The sequence below is a fragment of the Myotis nattereri genome (assembly GCF_964212035.1).
Source record: "Myotis nattereri genome assembly, chromosome: 12".
NCBI classification, from domain to species: Eukaryota; Metazoa; Chordata; class Mammalia; order Chiroptera; family Vespertilionidae; genus Myotis; species Myotis nattereri.
Genome location: NC_138087.1, coordinates 3,256,185 through 3,279,082, shown reverse-complemented (window position 1 = coordinate 3,279,082; position 22,898 = coordinate 3,256,185). Strand labels below are relative to the sequence as shown.

Sequence of the window (22,898 nt, the reverse complement as noted above, 5' to 3'; positions counted from 1 at the left end):
CACTTGGAGTTTGGGTTTATACTTCAATAATGTTTATCTTCTTTACTAAGGTTGATAAATATTTTGTTGGACTATATAGGGTAATTTTTAAATTTGTAATTTGTAAGCATTCCTTTAAGAATTTCATAAAATATTTTTTCAAATCAGGATTTCTTGAATGACTTCATGTACTTTCAGTGGCCAGCTGCCATGTATTATTAAGCACTCTTTTTCTTCAGAATCTTCCAGTAGACGTCTAGAGTTTAGCTAGAAGTCTTGGCTACAATACAAACAGTGATGGAAAACACATGAGCAGTAACAAGCTTTAATCTTGCTTCTCGGCACAAACATGGGCTAATCTGTGGAAGCAGCTTACCCCAGGGGCAGCCACACGGTCCTCTGTACATGTGACACCTCCTCTCCTTGCAGTGTACATGAGGACATCCCTGCAGAGAAGTGGCACATGCTGGGGAACTCGACTTTCTTGAGGACTTGCTCTCTTCTTACAAGGTATGTTTTCATGAGGGTTTTTTTCATGTACCAGTAGACAATTACCTTATAGTCGATACTAAGGGGACATTAATATTATTAACATAAATGCTTATAAATTATAGGATAAAGTTTAAAGTTTGTTTAATTTCTTTAAAATCAGTACTTAATTACATAGCAACCTAAAATAACTCTAGCTTTTTGTTTTACATATAATGAATTTATTTTCAATATAATTGTGACTTTTTTTTACAGCTAAGTGAAAAACTATCATTGTGCTTTACTATAAATGCTAACAAAGTTAATTGTAAAAAATCATTTAAACAAACATCTGTATCTTCTTTTAGGAAAATAATATTACCTTAATAATTAATGATAAGGAAGTTTGAGAATATCACAAATACATTAAATGAAATAGTAAATATTTCTTTTGAAATGTAAAACTATATTTTCTAATGTATTTAAAAATATATGAATTATTCAAATTTCATTTTTAGTTACACATTTGAATGTTCATATTTTCCCTTGATAAATATCTTCCTTATCCTTAGGTGATGAAATGGCACTGTACAGTAAAAATAGAAATCCATATAATTTCAAGAAAGAATAATGATCAGCAACAGTTTAACTAGCTCTATATTCAACATAAAAAATTAGGAACTTCTTTTCACAAAAATCTGTAAAGTCAGAATTTAAAACAAAGTTTTCTTTTGTCCCATCCCAAAGTAAATTTTGTATTAAATCTTAGATTTAAGAAAATCAAACAATGTGTTTGGTATTCTATTTCCTCATAATTTAAATAGAGCAGAGCATTCTTTCTTGTTAACCTACTCAGAGGTGTGACAACCAGGAACGGTGGCCACATGTGTAGGATTAAATCACAGAGAAACCTGAGGGGTCTAGATCTCTCTAAAAAATATAAAGTACTTTTAAAACTTAATCCCACCAAGAATCACTGAATAGTTTAAAAAAGTAAATCCAAAGCCCACACATATGCAAAAGCATCTTGATATTTTGTTTCCCATATTTCACAACATTGTGTAGTGCTGGGAAGATGAGGGGACATTCAGGCCTCTATTACAACTAGTGACTACATATTAAAAATATTAAAACAGAATATTTTATACTTGATCTAAGATTTGAGAAAAAACAGATTGATTTATAAGCACAAGTCTTAAGGAACCATAGGGAACGGCAGAAAAATGAAGAAGAAGTTTTTGCTTTTTAAGACAGCAGCTAGGTTACTAGAAGGCATTGAAAAACTGATGGACAAAAATTGGAAAAGCAGCCAACAAGTTCTTTTATCAGATGTTATTTATACTTCTAAGGTAAAGTTAACTGTTTCTTTAAGGAAAGTCTAGTCTCTAAAAGTATCAGTTTCCATGACCAAAAGGTGCTGTGAATAAGATTCCAAATGCATATTTGGATGTTTAACTGACCTGGTTTACACCTGAATTTAGTCTGGATTCCACCTCTGAAGGTGCAGAATATGTTATGTAACATTGATATACTGGCACTTGTGAACTGATATAAATATTTCAGCCAAAGGGAAAAGCTGCCAAGCATGGGATTTAAAAGCAATAACGTATTTCCCTAATAATAGTGTCTGACAGGAAATACCATTTCACTTAGACAAATTTTCCATTCCAAGTTTGTGGAACACTGAAGTGGAAAACAGGAGCCTTTGCAATTTCAGAAAGACATTTCTTAGGTCTGTTGTCAACCCTGGGAATCTGGGCAAACTTCTCAGCCTGGCCTCTCCTCGGACAGTTTGGTTACTACTGTCTGGAAGTCACTGTGGGCCTGGGACTTGGCAAAAGCCACACAGTAGGTGGGCAGTGCAGGAGTGAGAAGGCTGGCCTCGGCTTCATCAGAGGCAAAGAGGGCCAGGGAGGAGCCTCTATGTGCCACAGCTCCGTTAATACCAGGATCAGCACAGAAATCACATTCCAAATATTATTCTGATCAAGGGAAACTTGAAACCAAAATCCAGAGCTCTCCATGAGTAAGAAACTCTGGCAAAACTGGTCTATATTGGGAAAATACTGAGTCTTCCAAAGAACAAGACAAATTTTAGTTTTATAAGTAACACAATATAAATACCTTCAAAACTAATCAAGCAAGAGCCTAAGCCATATTAATACACTCAAAACTTAAAATAAGGACAAACAACTAAAAGTCACATCATATTAAATGAGAATATTCTCTTATATTCTTTCTGAATAATAGGGGGAAAACATTACTATGCAGTATTCCCTCCTGGACATTCCATATTTTTCTACTGATAAACAGACTTAAGGTTTAGGGTCGACAATCACTTGTACTTTATCAAGTCTGTATCATCTCAGATGGGGTGTAAATCATGGGTAGAGAACGTCTGGTCCAAGGGCCATAGGCCCAAAAAATCATTTGGTCTGGGCCTGCCAAAGCATTAGGGGTGAGTTAATTAAATGTTTGACCAAATATAGCAGGTTAGTTTTAAGTTGATAATTCTGTGTGGCCATGAATGATGTTTTATATATAAAAATGGCCCCTGGCAGAAAGAAGGTTCCCCACCCTGCTGTAAATGGTGAGTTCCTTGTGGAATCAAGGTTCGCCTGACTTCTCTTTTGAAGTAACCAGAACATAAGAATACAAAAATATAAGATTAATTTTACATGGCTAATAGAAGGCAAAATTAGTAAAGAGAGAAAAATTTGCCAGAAAACATCCTTGGTTTTAACATAAAGAATTTCCATGCCGAAACCGGTTTGGCTCAGTGGATAGAGCGTCGGCCTGCAGACTGGGGGGTCCCAGGTTCGATTCCGGTCAAGGGCATGTACCTGGGCTACGGGCACTTTCCTAGTGGGAAATGTGCAGGAGGCAGCTGATCGATGTTTCTCTCTCATCGATGTTTCTAACTCTCTATCTCTCTCCCTTCCTCTCTGTAAAAAATCAATAAAATATATTTAAAAAAAAAAAAAAGAATTTCCTATCAACCCCAGATGTGTGGCTCAGTTGGCTGGGCATTGTCCTGTGCACTCAAAAGTAGCTGGTTTCATCCCCGGTCACCTGCCCAGGTTGAGGCTCAATCCCTGACCCCCAATGGAGGGCATGCAGGAGGCAGCTGACCTCTGTGTCACTGTCACACTGATGCTTCTCTCTCTCCCTCTCCCTTCCTCTCTGTCTCTCAAAATCAATTTTTTTTAAAAGTTGCACTTACTGTTCACTATAAAAGTAAAAAAAGAAAAAGACACAAGAAGTCATTCATCATTCTACCACCCAGAGATTATCATCAATTAGATATATTTGTGTCGGGGTTTTTGTTTGTTTGCTAAGTATAAATTTTTATATTTGTTTTTCCTTTAAAAATAATATTTCATAATTTTAAACATCTGTGAAAATATCTTTTTAAAAAATATATATTTATTGATTTCAGACAGAGGAAGGGAGAGGGAGAGAAACATCCATGATGAGAGAGAATCATGGATTGGCTGCCTCCTGCATGCCCCCTGCTGGGGATTGAGCCCACAACCTGGGCATGTGCCCTTGACCGGAAATTGAACCCGGGACTCTTCGGTCCGCAGGCTGACGCTGTATCCACTGAGCCAAGCCGGCTGGGGCTGTGAAAATACCTTATAGGTTACAAAGTATTTCAAGAATATACCATATTTCACTTTACTATTTCCCTTTAGCCATTTTTAATTTTTTGCTATTCTATATAATAAAAGCCTAATATGCTAAGTGTCCGGTCATCAGGTCAGTGGTTCAACCCATCAAAGTGTAATATGCTAATGATATGCTAAGGCTGCTCAACTGCTCACTATGATGTTCACTGACCACCAAGGGGCAGACAGTCGACCGGTGGACCAGTTGCTATGACGTGCACTGACCACCAGGGGGCAGACACTCCAACCGGTAGGTTAACTTGCTGTTGGGGTCCAGCCGATCGGGACAGAGTAAGACATAACCTAGAGCCCTCCTGCGGTCCTTCCCCGACTGGCCAACCTCCCGCGTCCCTCCCCAGCCCCGACTGTGCACCATTGGGGACCCTTGGCCTGGCCTGCACCCTCTCACAATCTGGGACCCCTCGGGGGATGTCAGGGAATCGGTTTTGCCCGATGGTGGAATGACCAGTTGCTATGACACGCACTGACCACCAGGGGGCAGACGCTCAATGCAGGAGCTGCCCCCTGGTAGTCAGTGCACTCCCACAGGGGGAGCGCCGCTCAGCCAGAAGCTGGGCTCACGGCTGGCGAGCACAGTGGCAGTGGCAGGAGCCTCTCCTGCCTCTGCGGCAGTGCTAAGGATGTCCGACTGCTGGCTTAGGCCCGCTCCCCTTAAGGGGACATTCCCTCAGACATTCCCTGAGGGCTCCTGGACTGCAAGGCGCCACAGGCTTGGCTGAGGGGACCACGCCCTGCCCCAAGTGCACAAATTTTGTGCACCAGGACTCTAGTCATATATAATTCTATAATGCACAAATTTTGTGCACCAGGACTCTAGTCATATATAATTCTATAATGAACATCTTTATGCACATTAGCATTGCTTCCTGAGATTAGATTCTAAAAGCATAAATACTGGATGAAAAACAAAGATCTTTTTAAAGTTTTGAATGCATACTGCTGAATTGCTTTCTAAAAGGTTGCAAAATTTACTCTCGGGTGGACAAGAATGGCACTTCTGAGACAAGTTCAGTTGCAGAATTGTGTTTCACTGTTAACTTCATCTTCAATGTCTACTTAGTCTTAGACTGGCCCTGTCCACAAGACAACATGAAGGAGTGTGTGCTCCTGGTTTTCTTGGCTTTGTGCTCTGCCAAACCCTTATTTCGTCCTTCATACATGACGCTGAAGAATATGATGCTGAAGGACATGGAAGATGAAGGTGATGGTGACGGTGATGTTGACAACTCTCTTTTTCCAACAAGAGAGCCAATTAACCCCTTCTTCCCATTCGATCTGCTTCCAACATGTCCGTTTGGATGCCAATGCTACTCAAGAGTTGTGCACTGTTCTGATCTAGGTAAGAACATGTCAACGTGTTTTGGAGAACAATGCTATTCTGACAAAATTTAATTTTTGAAAAGTATAACAAACCACAAAGTACATGCAAACTTATTTTAAAAATCTAGAAAATCAGAGGAAAACCATGAGAATTTCATATATAAAACATTTACTTCTCTACCCAAATTTGAACCAAAATGCTTCAATTTCATTTCCTTCAGAAGGAATGGATGTTACTGCAGTTTCTTCACCTTAGGGTACCAGAAGGTTGAGATTGTGCTTTCTAGTAAAACTTTACACTAAAAAACTAATCAACTGTCCAGAACAATGAACAGGTTACAGAGTTGTGAAGTCTCATTTAAAGACAATTCCCTATTTGTTTTTAGTGATTTGAGTATAGAAGTGTCTATACAAGAAGTGGCTGAACTAAATTACTTTTTAAAGTCTGTTAAAAATGTGTAATTCTCTGCTATTTTATTTTTTTAATACTTTAATGTGTTCTCAAATAGAGGGGCACACTCAGACCCTGCTCAAAAAGAGGATGTGATAGGATTTACATGAAGAGTTGCTGTATTCAGCTATTTCCAAAAGAGGGGTGACTCAAATGTGTCACACTTCAGGAAGCCAAGGTCTAGCACCCCTCCACAGAGGCCAGGACCATCAGAGCCACTGGCAGAGTGCGTCTGCGCACTTGGTGCCTCGTCCTGTGGCTATGGCACTTGGCGACTGGCCAAAGCTTGTTGCAATCCACTCCAGAGACTTTAACAAGTGTGCTACTAAAGGACAGTACGAGAGGTGAACAAAAAGCATTCGTTAAGATTATGAACTAGGAACAGTGGGAAAATCTTAATGGAATATATAGGTTAGAAAGAAATGATTTTTAAGCTCTACCTTTGGCATTGCTGTGATGGGGATGATAAGATGAAGTGATGTTTGAGAAAAGCAGTCTGGAAGCACGGCAGCAAGAGTGTGGAAGAGCAACAGAAAGCAGACACTCAGAGGCTGAGACAGACCCTGTCATGAGAAACGGCTATAGTTAGGAAATATCAGAATGTACTGTCATTTCTAAGCTGCATCCCAGGCAAGAAACACTGGCACCACTGGGTGTGAACTGGGCTGGCTCACCGTGGCTAGGACTATGAGGATGCGCATTGTCAGCTCGGCATCCTTAGGCCAAGGCCTTCCTAGCCGCTCCCCAGCTCTGCTCCAGGACAAGCCTGTCATCAGAGAGCTGCAAACCACCAGCCTCCAGACAGACAGCTATCTGCAAATAGTGTTCCCCTGAACATTAGCTTATAAAATAAAAATCTACTGAATGAAATCTGTACTGGCACAGACCTTAATATGACACCTCACCATTAGCAGCAGACACTGCACCTCCCCATGACACTGACAACGAAAAGCGTTTGGGTACCTGCCACTCTTCTCCCTCAGAACATGGAATTCTTTTCAGCCCTCCTAATTTCATCAGAGGCAGGGTGGGAGGAAGCTTGTCAGCACCCGTGGTACCAGGCCCTTCTGCAGAACGCCCAGCTTCCTGTAAGACCTTCCACTTCATTTTCTCAAACCAGAATCATCTAACAAAATGCTAACTTGTTAGCCCATCACGTTAGCAACCCCTTTTCCCTTTTCCTATCTATGGTCCAACTTCTTAAAAGAGTTGTCAACCTTAAAGTAAGGAAAGAAGGCTGTGAAATTATTCATAGTCACAAGATTTAGATACTGAAGTCCTCAGCGAGGCTATTAAATGTAACACTGCCCTTCAGGAGTAAGGATAGCTCCACTGACTGTACTAACATCCAAAACTCCCTTTAAAATGCAGAAAAGAAGATGAAATGATGGACAGTTTGTATAGTAAAATGCTGACGGTAAAAAAAGAATATGGGTTTTCACTGTAAAATTCTTTCAGCTTTTCTACATGTTACATTTGAACAATAAAATATGAGGAAAATAAAAGACCCCATACTCATCAGGATAACTACTGTATGGAAAGTCTGACAATGAGCAGGGTTGGGTACGTTCAGCCATCTAGAAAAAGCAAAATAAGTAAGGAAGACATGCACCATTACAGTTCCTGGTAATTTTCTGCTAGTTTTTTTGTTTTGTTGTTGTTTTTTAATCCTCATCCGAGGATATTTTTCCATTGATTTTTAGGGAGAGTGGAAGAGTGGGAGAGGGAGGTAAAGACAGAGAGGTTGCCTTCTGCACCAGCCCTAACCAGAATCGAACCTGGGACCCTTTGGTCTGCAAGCCAACACTCTATCCACTGAGTCAAACCGGCTAGAGCTGTTTTTTGTTTTTTAATTCAAGAGGGAAAAATCATTTAAGCCTTTTTAAAAATAATTGAGTTAATATTTATTGAGTACCTACACAAAGAAGATGTAGTTTCTTAAAATGATCAAAACCCATAGGCTCCAATTTAGTAGCACAACATACCAAAAATTTACAAAGAACTAGAATGTTCCTCAGTCAAAGTGCACCCACAGAAGCTAGCCTCCCTAGAGCCTCTTCCAGGCCAGGGCCCCAGGCAGCAGTCCAGCGGTGACGGCTGGACCAGCCAGACATCTCGTAAAGATAAATGACTGGAAAAGGTCTAGGCCTTTCCAAAACACAATGTTTTTGTCATACGTTACATGTTAAGTCATCTGTTATTAATGGTAACCATGGACTTTAACAAGTGCACAGCCTAACATATCAGCCATCTCCTCTAAGCAAAGAGTGTACATCTAACGTTTGTTTATTTCTCAGGCTTGTCCTCTGTCCCAAGCAACATTCCATTGGATACTCGAATGGTTGACCTTCAAAACAATAAAATTAAGGAAATCAAAGAAAATGATTTTAAAGGACTCACTTCACTTTATGTAAGAATATATGCTCATATTTTCAAATATTTACGTGAAAATCTCTATCACTGCTAAAATAATCCTCGTATTGTTTTTGTGTAAGTAAGTCTAACTTTTCTGCGTGAAGGAGAACAGAAACTTGGCTATTCAGTGGTGTTCTGGTTAATGAAAAATTATAAATTTAATTCAACTGATGTTTACTGAAAACAATCAGGTGAAAGGCAGTGGGATAAGAATTAACTAAATGGTCGTTAAATGAGCTTATGATCTATTTAGGTAGTCACAGTCACTATACACTAACATGAATAACATTATGAGTATTTACAGGAACTTTTTAGCATACAGTGTTAACGAAATGGGTACCCAAACCAATTGACTTAAGGCACCATAAATGTCTAACAGTGCCACATGCAATATATCTAAATGACAATATATATTTTCATGGCTTTTTTCTCTAGACCTTGAAAGATTTTTTTAAAAAATCTTTACTGTACTTATTAACATTTTCATTTTCTAAGATTTAAAAGATTTTTATTTCTAATTTTTACATTTTGAGACTCTAGGTTTTGGCAAGTAAAATTTCTAATTTAATTTGCAATTAAGTTTGGGGAGAGCCTGACTCCGCACTGTCATAGGGTGTCCCTCTCCCCTCAGCACGGCGCTCAGCCAGTTCTGCTCTTCCAGGCTACTTTCCCCATCCTCATGCTGCGCTGGAGTGAAGATAGAGGAGAAGGCAGAGGCACCACGCCCACATGGCTCCTGCTGCCATCCAAGTAGCCTGGTACCTCCTTCAGCTAAAAGATCAGGCTGGTCCTGTCCTAGGCACCAAGAGGGGTGCTCTCTAGTAGGCTCTCTTGCTCAGTCCTCATCCCAAACCTGCCTGGAAGGGAGCCAGGTCAGCCCCCTGCAAAGTCAGTCTCTTCTCTGCACTTCCAACATCTGGGCTCCTGGGGCCTTTCAAATGTACCATGCAGACAGCTCAGATGTGGTTAAGCCCATACATACCACAGTTTGAGAGAGAGAGGGAGAGAGACAGAGAGAGAGAGAGAGAGAGAGAGAGAGAGAGAGAGAGAGAGAGAGAGAGAGAAAGGGACAGAGAAACTGGAAGAGCATATATTTATCATATAACCAAGGTGTCACTTAAATATTAAGACAGTCAGAAACAGAAATGGCACAATGGATTCCACCCAGGATCCATCCAGTCTGCCTGTTCAGGACAGACCACAGAGACTGTGGAGATGGCAAGGCCATCATTCTACCCTCATAAGTTGGAAATAGAGCCTATGAATGCTTCTACCATTTCTTAACCTATTTTCAACTATATGACCACAAGAATATTTAATGTCATATTTAATACCAAAACCATAAAAAGTTTTAAACTTAATTTGTCAGCACTTTAGGAGTATTCCAGGGACTTCTTCCACATGTAGTCTTGTCAAGGTGTGGGAAGGAAGAATAAGAAGACGGCAAAGCCATCTTAGGCGCCTTGATGGTCTCTTAGGGCGCAGTTTCGAGGGGGCACTGTGTTGGAGGGTGAGTGCAGTGCTCTACAGTAAGGCACAACTGTGCTCAAATCTTGGCTCCCTCAGAAGTGTCCACTGGGAAGGCAGCTTACCTTCTAAGCCCAGCCCAGGTGTAAAAGGGGTGGAATTCAGAACAGTCATTGAGACCAGATGAGTGAGTCCATGTTAGTGCCAGCATACAGCCATTCACTATGGTTGCCACCAGTGCAGTGTTTCCAGACTGGACAAAGTACTGCTGCAGAGCACATGTTTTATACTTGACCTGTGAGCACATTACATATCTCAAAACATTTATTTAATTACAGTGTCATCAGTACCTGTGTGTAAAGAGAATAAAAATGTTTTTAGAAATCCTGTGAATTCTCTATATTATGCTTCAGCTACTTGTTTAGCTTCGTGGTTCTTACACAAGAACAACACAGCATTAGAGAGTGAGTGAGATCCTTACACACACACACATGCGCTCACAGGTCACCTCCAGCCTATTGTCACAGCCACACTCATCATAGTGGCTGCTTCTAAAAGGCTCTATTTTTCTCATTGTCTGGCCTTCCCTAGAAGCCAGAGCTACACTGGGTAGGGCTCTGTAACTGCCCCTTTTGGAATCTATAATAATAAAAGCATAATATGCTAATTAGACCGGACATCCTTCCGGAGGAAGCCCTGCCTGCAGGCAGCCGGAGGGTTCTGGGTGCCAGAGGGAAGCTGGTGCTGGCAGCCGGGGGAAGGAAGGCCTACTCTTGCATGAATTTCGTGCATCGGGCCTCTAGTTATATGAAAGCCAACCCTGAAAGTACAAATCACCTGGAGACAACCTGCTCACCTGACTTGCTGGGGCAGCATTTGATGGCATGCCATCAAAATTCTCACCCCATTTGTACTCCGTATACCCCCTTTTAGGAAGCTCTGACAAGGGCATGTCTTCCCCAGGGAGGGGAACACACCCAGACGTGAAGGAGGACCTGCCTGAGGCACACATTCCCTGTGGGCTCTTGGCAGTGCAGACACAGGAAGTGCACAGATAGGAAGGGAGACTGGAGGGCAGGCAGGCGGGTCAGTCAGGAGAGCAGGCGAGTCACTTGTCTGCACTGTGCCCATTTCCTCACCACCAGAAGGAAAGACATAATTTTTGCTAAATTGACCTCAAAGGGTTGAGTGAAGGTTCATCAAGTTGTTATGTCCCCCCGCTCCCCTTGTCCCCCCCCCCCGCCCCGCCCTCGCCTGACTGCACACTGCAGTGTAACCAAATGAAAAGAGAACAAAGTTATAACTGGCATCATGCATTCAGAAAGGAGGACACGTTACCATTTGGTAACAACTGTAGTTTCATTTGTTCTCCTAGCCCAGCCGTGGGCAAACTACGGCCCGTGGGCAGGATCCGGCCCGTTTGAAATGAATAAAACTAAAAAAAAAAAAGACCGTACCCTTTTATGTAATGATGTTTACTTTGAATTTATATTAGTTCACACAAACACTCCATCCATGCTTTTGTTCCGGCCCTCCGGTCCAGTTTAAGAACCCATTGTGGCCCTCGAGTCAAAAAGTTTGCCCACCCCTGTCCTAGCCCTACCTTTTCTCAGGTAAAAGTTCTAGCAGCACTGATGATGTCTGAAAGAAGAGACAGAAAGGGAGAAGCAAAGTGCCTACCGGGAAATAGCTAAACATAACAATAAAGAGGATTTAACTGTCAAAGCATTTATTTGTATCTCTTCTGTGCAATACCAACAACATGAATAACAACAGAAAGGCATATTAACTCAGTCTGGAAACCACAGGAAGGTTGTTGTAGAATGGGACTAGGGACAACATTCATAAGAGGAATGACCCTAGAGCTGCCGCCTGAAAGCATGGGAGGATCTGGGTAGCCAGAGAGGGATAAAGGCCTAAGGAATGCTACACCACCTGCCCTCCCCCTGGGGAAACACTTGCAAAAACCTGGCAGTAAAATAAGGATTAAGCAACGTTCATTTTGAAGTGAAAATAATTACTAGGGTGACTGACAAGCCCTGGCTGCCAAGGATTTCCCAGTTTGGGTTCTGAAGTTCCCAGGTCCCAGGGGACCCAGATCATAGCAGCCAACACCCTCCACAGGGCACAAGGGGCTGGCGGTGGAGAAGGCAGAGTCACCTGCTCCATGTGTTTTTACTATCAGGTTGTTGTCTCCTCTAAGGGATGTGGACTTGTCACACGGAGACGTCCCGCAGAACTGAGAAAGGGTTGAATCATTCCTCTGGATGCCCACTATGTCCCCAGTATTTGAAATACGTCCGAGGGCACTTTGTAGGAGCTTATGCCGACGGGTCTATATTCTGGGGAAAATGGTAAAGAGTAGGTAACACAAAAGTGAGGTTAAACTGAATTCTGCAGAGTGAACCGATTCTAAGGTAAGATAAAGATAATACTACCAACCACTGCCATAAAGAGAAGTGGAAACTAGAGGGGCCTCAACCATGTGAACACATCATCTCCTCAAATAAACCAAAGACACAAAAACCACTCATTAAAGCTTTGCACTCTTCCAACTCAGTATACTGGCAGGTTAATCTGCTTCCTAATATGGTGCAACTTTCTATCTTTCTTCTAGGCTTTGATCCTGAACAACAACAAGCTAACAAAGATACACCCCAAAGCCTTTCAAACCACAAAGAAGTTGAGAAGATTGTATTTGTCCCACAATCAACTAAATGAAATACCACTTAATCTTCCTAAGTCATTAGCAGAACTCAGAATTCATGATAATAAGGTTAAGAAAATACAAAAGGAAACATTCAAAGGGATGAATGCTTTACATGTTCTGGGTAAGTTTTTGCAAATAAATGAGACATTTAGAAATGATAAGTAATACATAGAGGCAGAGATTTTTATCCTTATTTACCTTTAAGACTGATAATTTCTAAACATTTTTTGAATCTAATATTCTTTACCTAGATAAGCCACTTACAAATCAAATAAAATGTAAACCTGTATGGCACTGAAAGATGCCTTTGTAACCCACACGGGCTCCCAGGCTCCTCTCTTGAATAAGTAGCACAGTTCTTGTTTTCTGACGGCTCCCTGATCAGTGAAATCTGTTAATCATTAAATTCAAAGGTGGTACTTATTCTAAATGTACTGAACAAACTGCTTAAATACAGCACAGAACGTTCATTCAGACACTGTCTGGAATGTACATCTAACTTTTCATTAACTGCTTTAAGATTACTGAGCTAAGGATTGTTTTTGTTGTACATTTTAAATTCCACTCTGTTTTTCTTTTACACCCATGGAATAGCCATGCCATTTCCCCATTCAACACCCATTCAAAATTCCCAACCAATATTCTTATTCACTTATGCACTTTAATTCAGCCAAGTACCTGCCCTTCCCAAACAGCCTCACTTACTGGCATTTCCTTGGTTATTTTTTCTGTTAATCAAGTAACAATTCTTATTGACTAATAATTTTAAAAGTTTAGTTAACAAATTAATGTACACTGGCAAACAAATATTTTGAATTATATGAAGGCTGATCTTTTTTCTACTGTAATATTACTACAATGAATCCTTGACCATGCTTATGGTTGGAAGAGAATGATAAATTATTGATTTAGTAATTGAAAGCAAAATGGTAAACCTGTTATTGTGGTCCAAACTACAAAGCAGTCTTTTTTCTGAGCCTGACCGAGAAGTAAGGAAACAGAAGCAGACACGCTGAGTGAACAGCCTAGCACGCTCCTGCTCTCTGGGATGTGCATCCCTGCAGGGTGGGCTCCTTACACAACACCCGCTAAGTCATGTCATTTCCCCACAGAAATGAGTGCAAACCCTCTCGAAAGCAATGGGATTGAGCCAGGGGCGTTTGAAGGGCTGACAGTGTTCCATGTCAGAATCGCAGAAGCAAAACTGACCTCAATTCCTAAAGGTTTGTGTTCACTTTGTGTAAAATAACGTATTTTTTAATGCCATCCTTAAATGACCATTAACTGGATGTGTCTCACATTGATGTTTCTCTCTGTGTGTCTCTCCCCCTCTCTTCCACTCTCTCTAAAAATCAATGGAAAAATATCCTCAGGTGAGGATTAACAACAACAAAATGTTAAGGCAGACTGCCTAAATGTTATAATTCAACCATCACTGCCTCTTGTGGCAGGATGAACAAGTCCTTACCATACCTGACAAGTTAAGATAAAGAGAGTGAAACTGTTTTCTTCCTTTTCATTTGGAAAATCCTACTTTATAATAAATGGTATTGTGTGGAGGGGAGGAGAGGCTTGTTTGACGATAGGACAGGAATAGAAATACCTGTATAAAAGTATGCTGATATTTGTTGGCAGTCAATGAGCTTCTACCCAAATTCATACTTTTGCTCACTTATCCTCCAGAGCCTACACCTTTCATTTTGGTGACCTACCTTCTCCAGGCCTAGGGAGAAGTCCCCTTAAGTTCTACAAACCCAAGAAGTTTCCCTGCCTCCTCCACATGAGCAGATATTTCTCTTCTTTGACTTGCTATAAAATATTCTAGAGTAGGCTAGCACACTCTGTGAACTTTTTCTAGTGATTTTTGTATGCATTTGCTCAACTAATATATAAAGTCTTTGAAAAGAGAACCTTTTCTCTTACATATTGAAGTGAGTATGTAGTTGTTTCATAAATGTAATTAGGTTCAACTAATCAGAATTCAAGAAATTAGAACACTCTCAGTTCAGAATTATTTTCCTGCTCTCTAGTTTATTTACTTTTAAATTTCAGAATAGATTCTGGAATCAACATAAACTCAGCCATGAAGAATACTGATATTTATAAGGATGTTTTAACTACCTTCATCAGTCTTTGCCACCAATATAGGAAGGAAATGTTTCAGCAAGAGTTGAAAAATAGAACACCTTTCTCAGCGAGTTAACTAAAACCCTTATTTGACAAATAATACTTTACATTTTTAATACTAAGTATTACATACAATACCAGGTCTGACATAGAATAAAATAAAATCTAATTTAATTTTCTGGTTACTATCTTATATTCCAGCTTCAATTAATCTGGGGAGGCCTGGGGTCAGAACACACAGGTTGAAGAAGAGAAGGTGCAAGCATTCACAGAGTAACTGCCATGGGCCAGGTGGCACTGGCAGAATAAGCAATTACGAGATGCTTCTCTTGCCCTAGCTCAGTGGTCGGCAAACTGCGGCTCACGAGCCACATGCGACTCTTTGGCCCCTTGAGTGTGGCTCTTCCACAAAATACCGACTTCTGCACATGGACCACGAAGTTTCAATCGCACTGTACGTGCGCGCCCACACGTGGTATTTTGTGGAAGAGCCACACTCAAGGGGCCAAAGAGCTGCATGTGGCTCGCGAGCCGCAGTTTGCTGACCATGGCCAGTTTGGCTCAGTGGAAAGAGCATTGGCCTGCAGACTGAAGGGTCCCAAGTTCAATGCAGGTCAAAGGCACGTACCTCAGTTGCAGGCTCAAACCCCAGCCCTGGTCAGGGCACATGTGGGAGGCAACCAATAGGGTGTCTCTCTCACATTGATGTTTCTCTCTGTCTCTCCCCCTCCTTCCACTCTCTTTAAAAATCAATGGAAAAATATCCTCAGGTGAGGATTTAAAAAAGAGGGAGATGCTTCTCTTGATTTATGCAGAAACTACTGCTAATTGAAAAGAATAAATATTGTAATGGACCAAATATATCAAACAGAGTAAAAAACCACGTGTTCATAGTAATATTTAAAAAATTTACTGGTCACCACTGGGCATTGTACTAATTCATTTCTTGAAAGAATTGAGCATTTATGCTGCCTTTTCTGTTAAACTGTATCACACAGTAAATAAATAAGGAAAATTCTTTAGAGAAGAATTCCACCTAATGCTTAAAGAATGACAAAATCAGGAAAATCATCATGATTTTCCCATTCTTTTTTTTTAAATGTTTTTATTGATTTTAGAGAGAGAAGAAAGGAGGATAGAGAGATAGAAACATTATAAAAGAGAAACATCTGCTGCCTCCTGCACACCTCCCACTGGGGATGGAGCCGAAAACCTGGGCATGTGCCCTGACCGGGAATCGAACAATGACTTCTTGGTTTGTAGACTGATGCTCTACCACTGAGGAACAACAGCGGCCCATATTCCCGTTCTTACAGAAGTAATGGACCCAGCAGCACTAATGACTGCTCAGACCATCAGGGAAAGGGCTCCTCTGAGTGTGATCTGGTCTGACTCTAAATCTAACTGCTAGATCCTAAGAAGTAAGGGGGCTAGAGGACCATGATAAACTACCTTGTGGAAGTCGTTAGCCCAACTCACAAATGCATATCTCAAACAAATCAATATCTGAAATGAATCAATAGAAGAGGGAGAATGTAATAGGAGAACAGATTTAAGAACCAAATAAATGTACTTGGATAAACTTTATTAGGATACTGACTTGAACAAATCAACAATATATTTGAGATCATTAGGCAAATGAATAAAAACAAATCAGTTGTTTTTAATAATCAATAATTAGGGAAGGGAGGTTGGGGGGCTGTATGAAAAGGTGAAGGGATTAAGCAAAACAAACAAACAAAAAGAACAAACACTAATAGACACAGACAACAGTATGGTGATGACTAGGGGAAGAGCGGGGAGGTGAAAGAGGGTGACAGAAGGAGACTTGACTTTGAGTGGTGAACACACAATACAATACAATACACGGATGTTGTATTACAGAATTGTGCAGTTGAAACTGATATTTTATTAACCAATGTCACCCAAAAATTCAATTAAAAAATAATCCATAACTAATGGGGTAGATAAAACAAGATTGGAAAAATTAAGATAATTGTTGAAACTTGGCAACAGCATGGTGGTTCATAATACTAGCTTCCATTTTTGTATATGTTTGAAATTTTCCATAATAAAAAGTTTAAAAAAACAACAACAGATCCCTAAAAAATTACCTAAGTCTATAATGTGAATCTCAACAAGTAAATAACCAATAAGGCTGATCTTACTTGATCTAACATACATTTCTTTCCTTATCATTAGAGCTACCATCAACTTTATTAGAGCTTCATTTAGATTATAATAAAATTTCAAATGTGGAACTCGAGGATTTTAAACGATACAAAGATCTGCAAAGGTAAAAGTTCCCCAAATCCTACTTGTAAGTGGTAGTCTATATGATGAATATTCATGAAATTTCCTGGAGAATGTGTATAGGGACCTAATGAAGATTATTGTTGATGCTACTGGAGAGTGTGAAGGGAAAACTGGAAGGAACTGCTACTACTCTGTCTTGGTGATAAAAGAGGGCACCAAGTAGAATCACAAGACACTTTGCTTTTTTTTTAAAATGCTCGCCCAAGAAGTGAGGATATTTTTCTCATTGATTTTTAGAGGGAGTGGGAGATTGTAAGGGAGAGGGGAGGAGGAAAGAGAGAGAGAGAGAAGCATCAATATGAGAGAGATACATTGATTGGTTGCCTCCTGCACGTTCCCTGACTAGGGCCAGGGATCGAACCTGGAACCTGCAATCTATGTACGTGCCCTTGACCAGGCATTGAACCCTTCATTTTCTGGTGTGCAGACCGATGCTCTAACCACTGAGCAAAGCCGGCCAGGGCAGATGACACTTTTCAAATGTTCCTTTTTAAAAATATAAGTTACATAGAGATTTTTCTGACAGTGGAGAGGGCTGTTAAATAAAACCATGAAATACCTTTCTCTGAACACAAATATAAATATAAATAGGAAAGGTTTATATTTCTAACTCAGTTGTGTTTTGAGCTGAATTTATCACACTATCTGCTTAAGAGTTGATGAATTTTATATCATTTTTAGGCTGGGCCTAGGAAACAACAGAATCACAGATATTGAAAATGGGAGTCTTGCTAACATACCACGCATAAGAGAAATACACCTGGAACACAATAAACTAAAAAAAATCCCTTCAGGATTACAGGAGTTGAAATACCTCCAGGTAAAACATTCTACTTGTGGTTTGTAGATATGCGTGCTTTTCTTTGTTTTTATGAAGCTTATTAGTACCTAAAGCACAGACCAAGTAAGTAGCAAGGGTCAAGGAAGAGAGCATGAGAGAAGGGTTTCCACAGAAACATCACTAGTGCACGCAGGTGCCCATCTCCATCCTGCCCATTCTCCTGCGGAGACTAAGGCCCAGGGGTAGGCGCACAACGGATTTCAGGGTTCGGGATGGCAGTGGCTCTGCAACGGCAGGGCTGGGCGGGAGGAAACCAAGCAGAATCACATGTCCTTTCACTCTGAAAACATTTCATGAAGGCAGACCCTGGGGACAAGGTCTTATGTATTCTCACTACCAATGCGGTGCTAGATTAGAAGTGTATGCTTTTTTAAAAATTAAGGCAAGAATATAAAATCAAAAGTCTGTATTTGGAACATCATAGGTTCACATTTCTTGTTCTTCATTATTAGAAATCTTTCCCCTCTAGTTTGACTACTCCTAACTTATGAGGGAGGAGTCCTTGGAGAATCGAATATAGAGATTCCCAAGAACAAAAATGACAATATTTTGCACGGAATTTTAAAAGTTTCACAGATCTCCCCAATTCTCACCTATGGACCTCAAATAAAGAATCCCTATTTAACCCCACTTCACTTTAGCCCATTTTCTTCATATGCTTTCCTTGCTATAATATACAATGTTCTCATTTTCCAAGAAGCAAAAACATGTGGAGACCAAAGCTAGGCTTTGAGCTACTTGCCTCTAGATTTCTTTCCTATTTATCTTTAGACAAGTTTTGTTACCCACACTCCTGTCAGATACAAGCCATCAATATGGAAGTGCTATATGTAGGTGTTCATCTCAAGGTTATCACTTTTGCTTTGAATTTTTCAAATGCTCCATTTCAGTGTCTACTGTTAACCAGAGAGCATGACCTGAGCCTTTCCTCTCTTGAGCTGCCCCATCCAACTTTGCCTACTTACTCCATAGCTCTGATCCCAGCTTTGGAAGCTCTTAAATCTACCCATAATCTTGCTAGCATTTTGAACATCGAATAAAATTATAACACAAACAGAGAAGAACACAAGTCATAATGGCCCAATTCAGTGAATGTCCACAACAGACCCTGTCCAGCACTGCTTCCCATTCCCAGTGAGACCAGGGCTGGGGAAACAGCCCCTCGCACTGACAGAGCTGCGAGAAATGCACAGCTCAGAAAGCATCGTCACAGAATCCCTGAGACACAGGGCACAGGGACTCTAATGCCAAACTGAACGGCTTTAGTAATGCCTCGAGTTCTCATGCCTAACAGCCAGAACCAACACTTAGCTTGTCCAGCAAAAGGCTCCTACTTTTTTATGTTGTCAAATGCTGTCAGTTAAGTAGATTGTTTTTACTTCCCAGAAATCTCAGTTCCCCAAAAGGACCAAAGAAGGAATTTAAAGGGATGTTAAGGGAATGAAGGAAAGTTTCTATATTGTCCACTCTGAGTAATATTTTAATTTAAAGACATATACACAGCCTATAAAATTGTATTTTGTCCATTGGTGCAAATAAAGATTCAACTATTGATGATGTATTGCAGATATGTATTTAAGATGTTGACAGACATATTTTTTCTATAAAACAAACTTACAAAAAAAGTGGCTCTATAATTCTTTCCCTTAATCACATAAAATGCTAACAATTCTTCACACTCACATTGCAAGCCTAATTCTTAAAGCATTAAATCCCATTCTTCTGTTCGTGTCTAACACTTTAAACGCATTGCTGCCAATATGGCACTGAGGCGACCCACACACACGTGCAGCTGTGCAGAGAAGAGTGGTGCCGAGCAGGCGAGTGCTCCAGGCCTCGGCGTGAGTCTGACGCCACACTTCACACATAGAGCACTTCTGTATATAACGCATGGACCCGAGTTGTTAAATTAAGTATTTAACAAGCATAAGTGAGTACATGTATTTTAAGTGAAATACATTCAAGTCAGTATAAAATAAACCCATGAACTAAAAATAGACTATCTTCTTTTCACATTTACTATGTATTTTAAATCCATCCTTATTCCTACTACAACAGATAATCTTCCTTCATTCGAATTCAATTACGAAAGTGGGAGTGAATGATTTCTGCCCAACAGTGCCAAAGATGAAGAAATCTTTATACAGTGCAATAAGTTTATTCAAGAACCCGATGAAGTACTGGGAAATACAACCAGCAACATTTCGTTGTGTTTCGAGTAGAATGAGTGTTCAGCTTGGGAACTTCAGAAAGTAGTAATTACCAATGAATAATGTCCATTTAATATAAAATTTAAAAGCTGTTACATTTAGGATACTTGAGCTCTATTAATAATGGTGGTATTATGCTCAGAAGCAAAAATCTATTCCCATGTGGTATATCCAGTGACTTTACTTTAGGACAAAAAATTTCATCAGAATTTTGCAAAACTATTGATACATCTAAATTAAGAGAAACAGCATCAATTGCAGTTTTCTTATGCACACAAATGATTTTGCATAAATCTCATGCTTGAATATTCTCTCAAAATAATAAAACATTCAGTATTTAACACTTTATTATCAAGTTAAGGGTGTCCCAAAATTCACGCAAGAAGTAATTTTGATAGAAAACACAGGTTTATAATTAAAAATTGTATTTTTTATTGATTCATAAAGTATACAGTATAGGGTTATGTATGGAATAGCACATCAGGTAAATGGGCTCCACCGCTTTGCTGGCACATACACAAAGCCGTGGTCTTCATGGTCCCTGCTCCTGGGCCATAATAGTACTTGGTAATGCTTATCAAATTGAAGGGATTGAAATCAAAGGGCAACAGATATTAGAATCTGATTCAATGAACCAAGTAAAATTAGGCTTTTATTTTTGTTGTTGCTAATGCTCACGCAAAATTCAAATCTTGTGTGAATTTTGGGACACCCTTTATATTTTCAAAAGAACTGTACTATAAATGGAATGCCTGATGTAGCAAAATCTGTACTCTTTCATTTGTTGTTAAAAAAACAAAATTAACAAGCACACTGATATGAAGAATACAGTATACTATTCCCATTCTTTCTTTAATAACTTAGGTAATACTGTAATATTTCCAATAATGGTAAAGTATGGATTGATATCATGTATTCAACTTCTGTCTTAGAGTCTTACTGTCTTTATGTTTAAAACTAATCCTTTCTAATAAAATCATCAGTAAGTGCATATGACCAACTCGACAGAGATTGAGCTGGTTTTTGAGCTACAGCACATGCTTTTCTTTTTTAATTATTATTATTCAGTTATGAAACCTCTATGAAATGTGCAGTGCTTATGTAAACTCTGACACTCACATTTTCTATTATCACAGTTATTCTAAGCTGTTGCAGTAGGTCAGTGGTTAGGTTGCACAGCATTGTCACCACAACACGAAGGAATACTTCTGAGATGTCCCTCTGTAAGTTAGTGGTTGGAAGAGCCTAATCACTCTAAATTCTGCACAGACTGGATGATTCTAAAAAACACACCTGGCATAACTAAACAGGCAGAGCATTAAATGAAACACAGAAACTAAATGCTCTCAATAAAACTTAAGAGTACTTTATATAGTTTTTATTGGCATTCAACCTACATTAAGTAAAACTAGAAAATCAAATAAACATTAAAATTTTGGTTTGAAATAAAACATTTGTGCTTTGGTTTAATTTTTATTCTCCTACCCGGGAACTACTTGTCAGAAAACTCTAGTTTATATATAATATATTTAGCACAGTTATCAATGCTTATTCTTTTGTTTTTACTTAAATTTTATTTTTTAATTACAGTTAACATCCAATATTATTTTGTATTAGTTTCAGGTGTAAGCATAATGGTTAGACAATCATATAATTCATAAAGTAAACCCCCAATTATTTCCAATACCCACCTGACACTATACATAGTTACTACAATACTATTGACTATATTCCCTATGATGTACTTTTCATCCCCCCATGACTATTCTGTTAGCAGTGCTTATTCTTAATAACAGTACTGAAATATCCCAATTTACAAAATATATGAAATATAATCACCTTTATATTAAACTACCTCAAAAATTAGATTTTAAGTAATTCGGGAGGAGTAGAAAACATTACAGACATGTAAGAAGGTGCCTGGATAGCCAGGTCAAGAACAGGCAAACAGGCCTTGTTCTTGCTCATGAGACCCCCAACTTTGGCAATGCTGACACTCTGGGCTGGATCACACCCTGGGGGGAGGGGGCACCTGTCCTTTGCAGAATGTCTGGCAGTTCACTGGTCTCTACTCATCAGGATGCCAGTAGCACCTGCAACCCCAGCCCACTGTGCAACAACCAACAATTTCTCCGTACACTTGCCAATGTGTGTGGAGGGTGGCGAGGAGGGAGAGGGGAGAATGAGGCTGGTTGAGAACTATTGCTTTAAAAGAAATTTACTTAATTTCTAAAAACAGCTATGTTTGTTTGGTAAATTATAGTGATATAACAGAAACAATCCAAGGATACAGAGCTCTGAGTTGGAAGAATATAACCAGAAATGCAGCTCCATTTAAATCTTAGGCAAATCTCAATCTCTTTGAAACTGTTGCCTCATTTATAAAGTGTAGGAATGGCAATACTGATAGACTCTGTTGCTATGAGAACTGAATAATAAAAATATATGTGAAAATGCTTTGCAAATCATAAAAGATTCTTAAAACACAAGTAATTATTATACTGAACAATTACTGACTGACAATAAAAATTGTAGGCTATGAAATCCTTAAAAAAAAAAAGAATACATTACAATGACAATCATTCTAAAATTCGAATATTCTAAAGTTCCAATAGCTTTCTGCAATATACCATAAAAATAAAACTGTGATATCATGGCACTTATAGAACCTAAGTAAAATAAATGTTCACTGAAATTAAGAATATAGTTCTTAAACAACCTAAGTGCCCATCAGCAGATGAGTGGATTAAAAAACTATGGTATATCTACACAATGGAATACTATGCCACTATAAAAAAGAAGGAACTTTTACCATTTGCAACAGCATGGATGGACCTGGAGAGCATTATGCTAAGCGAAATGAGCCAGTCGGAGAAAGATGAATATCACATGATCTCACTCATTT

At 39.5% G+C, this 22,898-nt stretch overlaps 2 protein-coding genes across 3 annotated transcripts in view; one reads left to right on the top strand and one right to left on the bottom strand.

Annotated features, from left to right (window-relative positions):
* Window positions 1-22,898, bottom strand: part of CENPP (centromere protein P) — a gene marked incomplete at its 5' end in the record, with an annotated part of 260,881 nt that overhangs the window by 111,586 nt on the left and 126,397 nt on the right. The window lies entirely within an intron of this gene.
* On the top strand, window positions 273-20,988 carry ASPN (asporin). The gene is made up of 8 exons (XM_081103209.1): window positions 273-489; window positions 5,197-5,475; window positions 8,205-8,317; window positions 12,407-12,620; window positions 13,612-13,722; window positions 16,829-16,922; window positions 17,624-17,762; window positions 19,842-20,988. The coding sequence occupies exons 2-8, from the start codon at window positions 5,226-5,228 to the stop codon at window positions 20,037-20,039; spliced, it is 1,119 nt and encodes a 372-aa protein (XP_080959335.1). The 5' UTR covers window positions 273-489; window positions 5,197-5,225; the 3' UTR covers window positions 20,040-20,988.

Bases quoted from the DNA above. Each gene is read 5' to 3' on its own strand.
- ASPN (XM_081103209.1), top strand. From the start codon at position 5,226: ATGAAGGAGTGTGTGCTCCTGGTTTTCTTGGCTTTGTGCTCTGCCAAA. The intron at 5,476-8,204 runs GTAAGAACATGT...TTTATTTCTCAG, and splicing joins TGTGCACTGTTCTGATCTAG to GCTTGTCCTCTGTCCCAAGC. The intron at 12,621-13,611 runs GTAAGTTTTTGC...ATTTCCCCACAG, and splicing joins GAATGCTTTACATGTTCTGG to AAATGAGTGCAAACCCTCTC.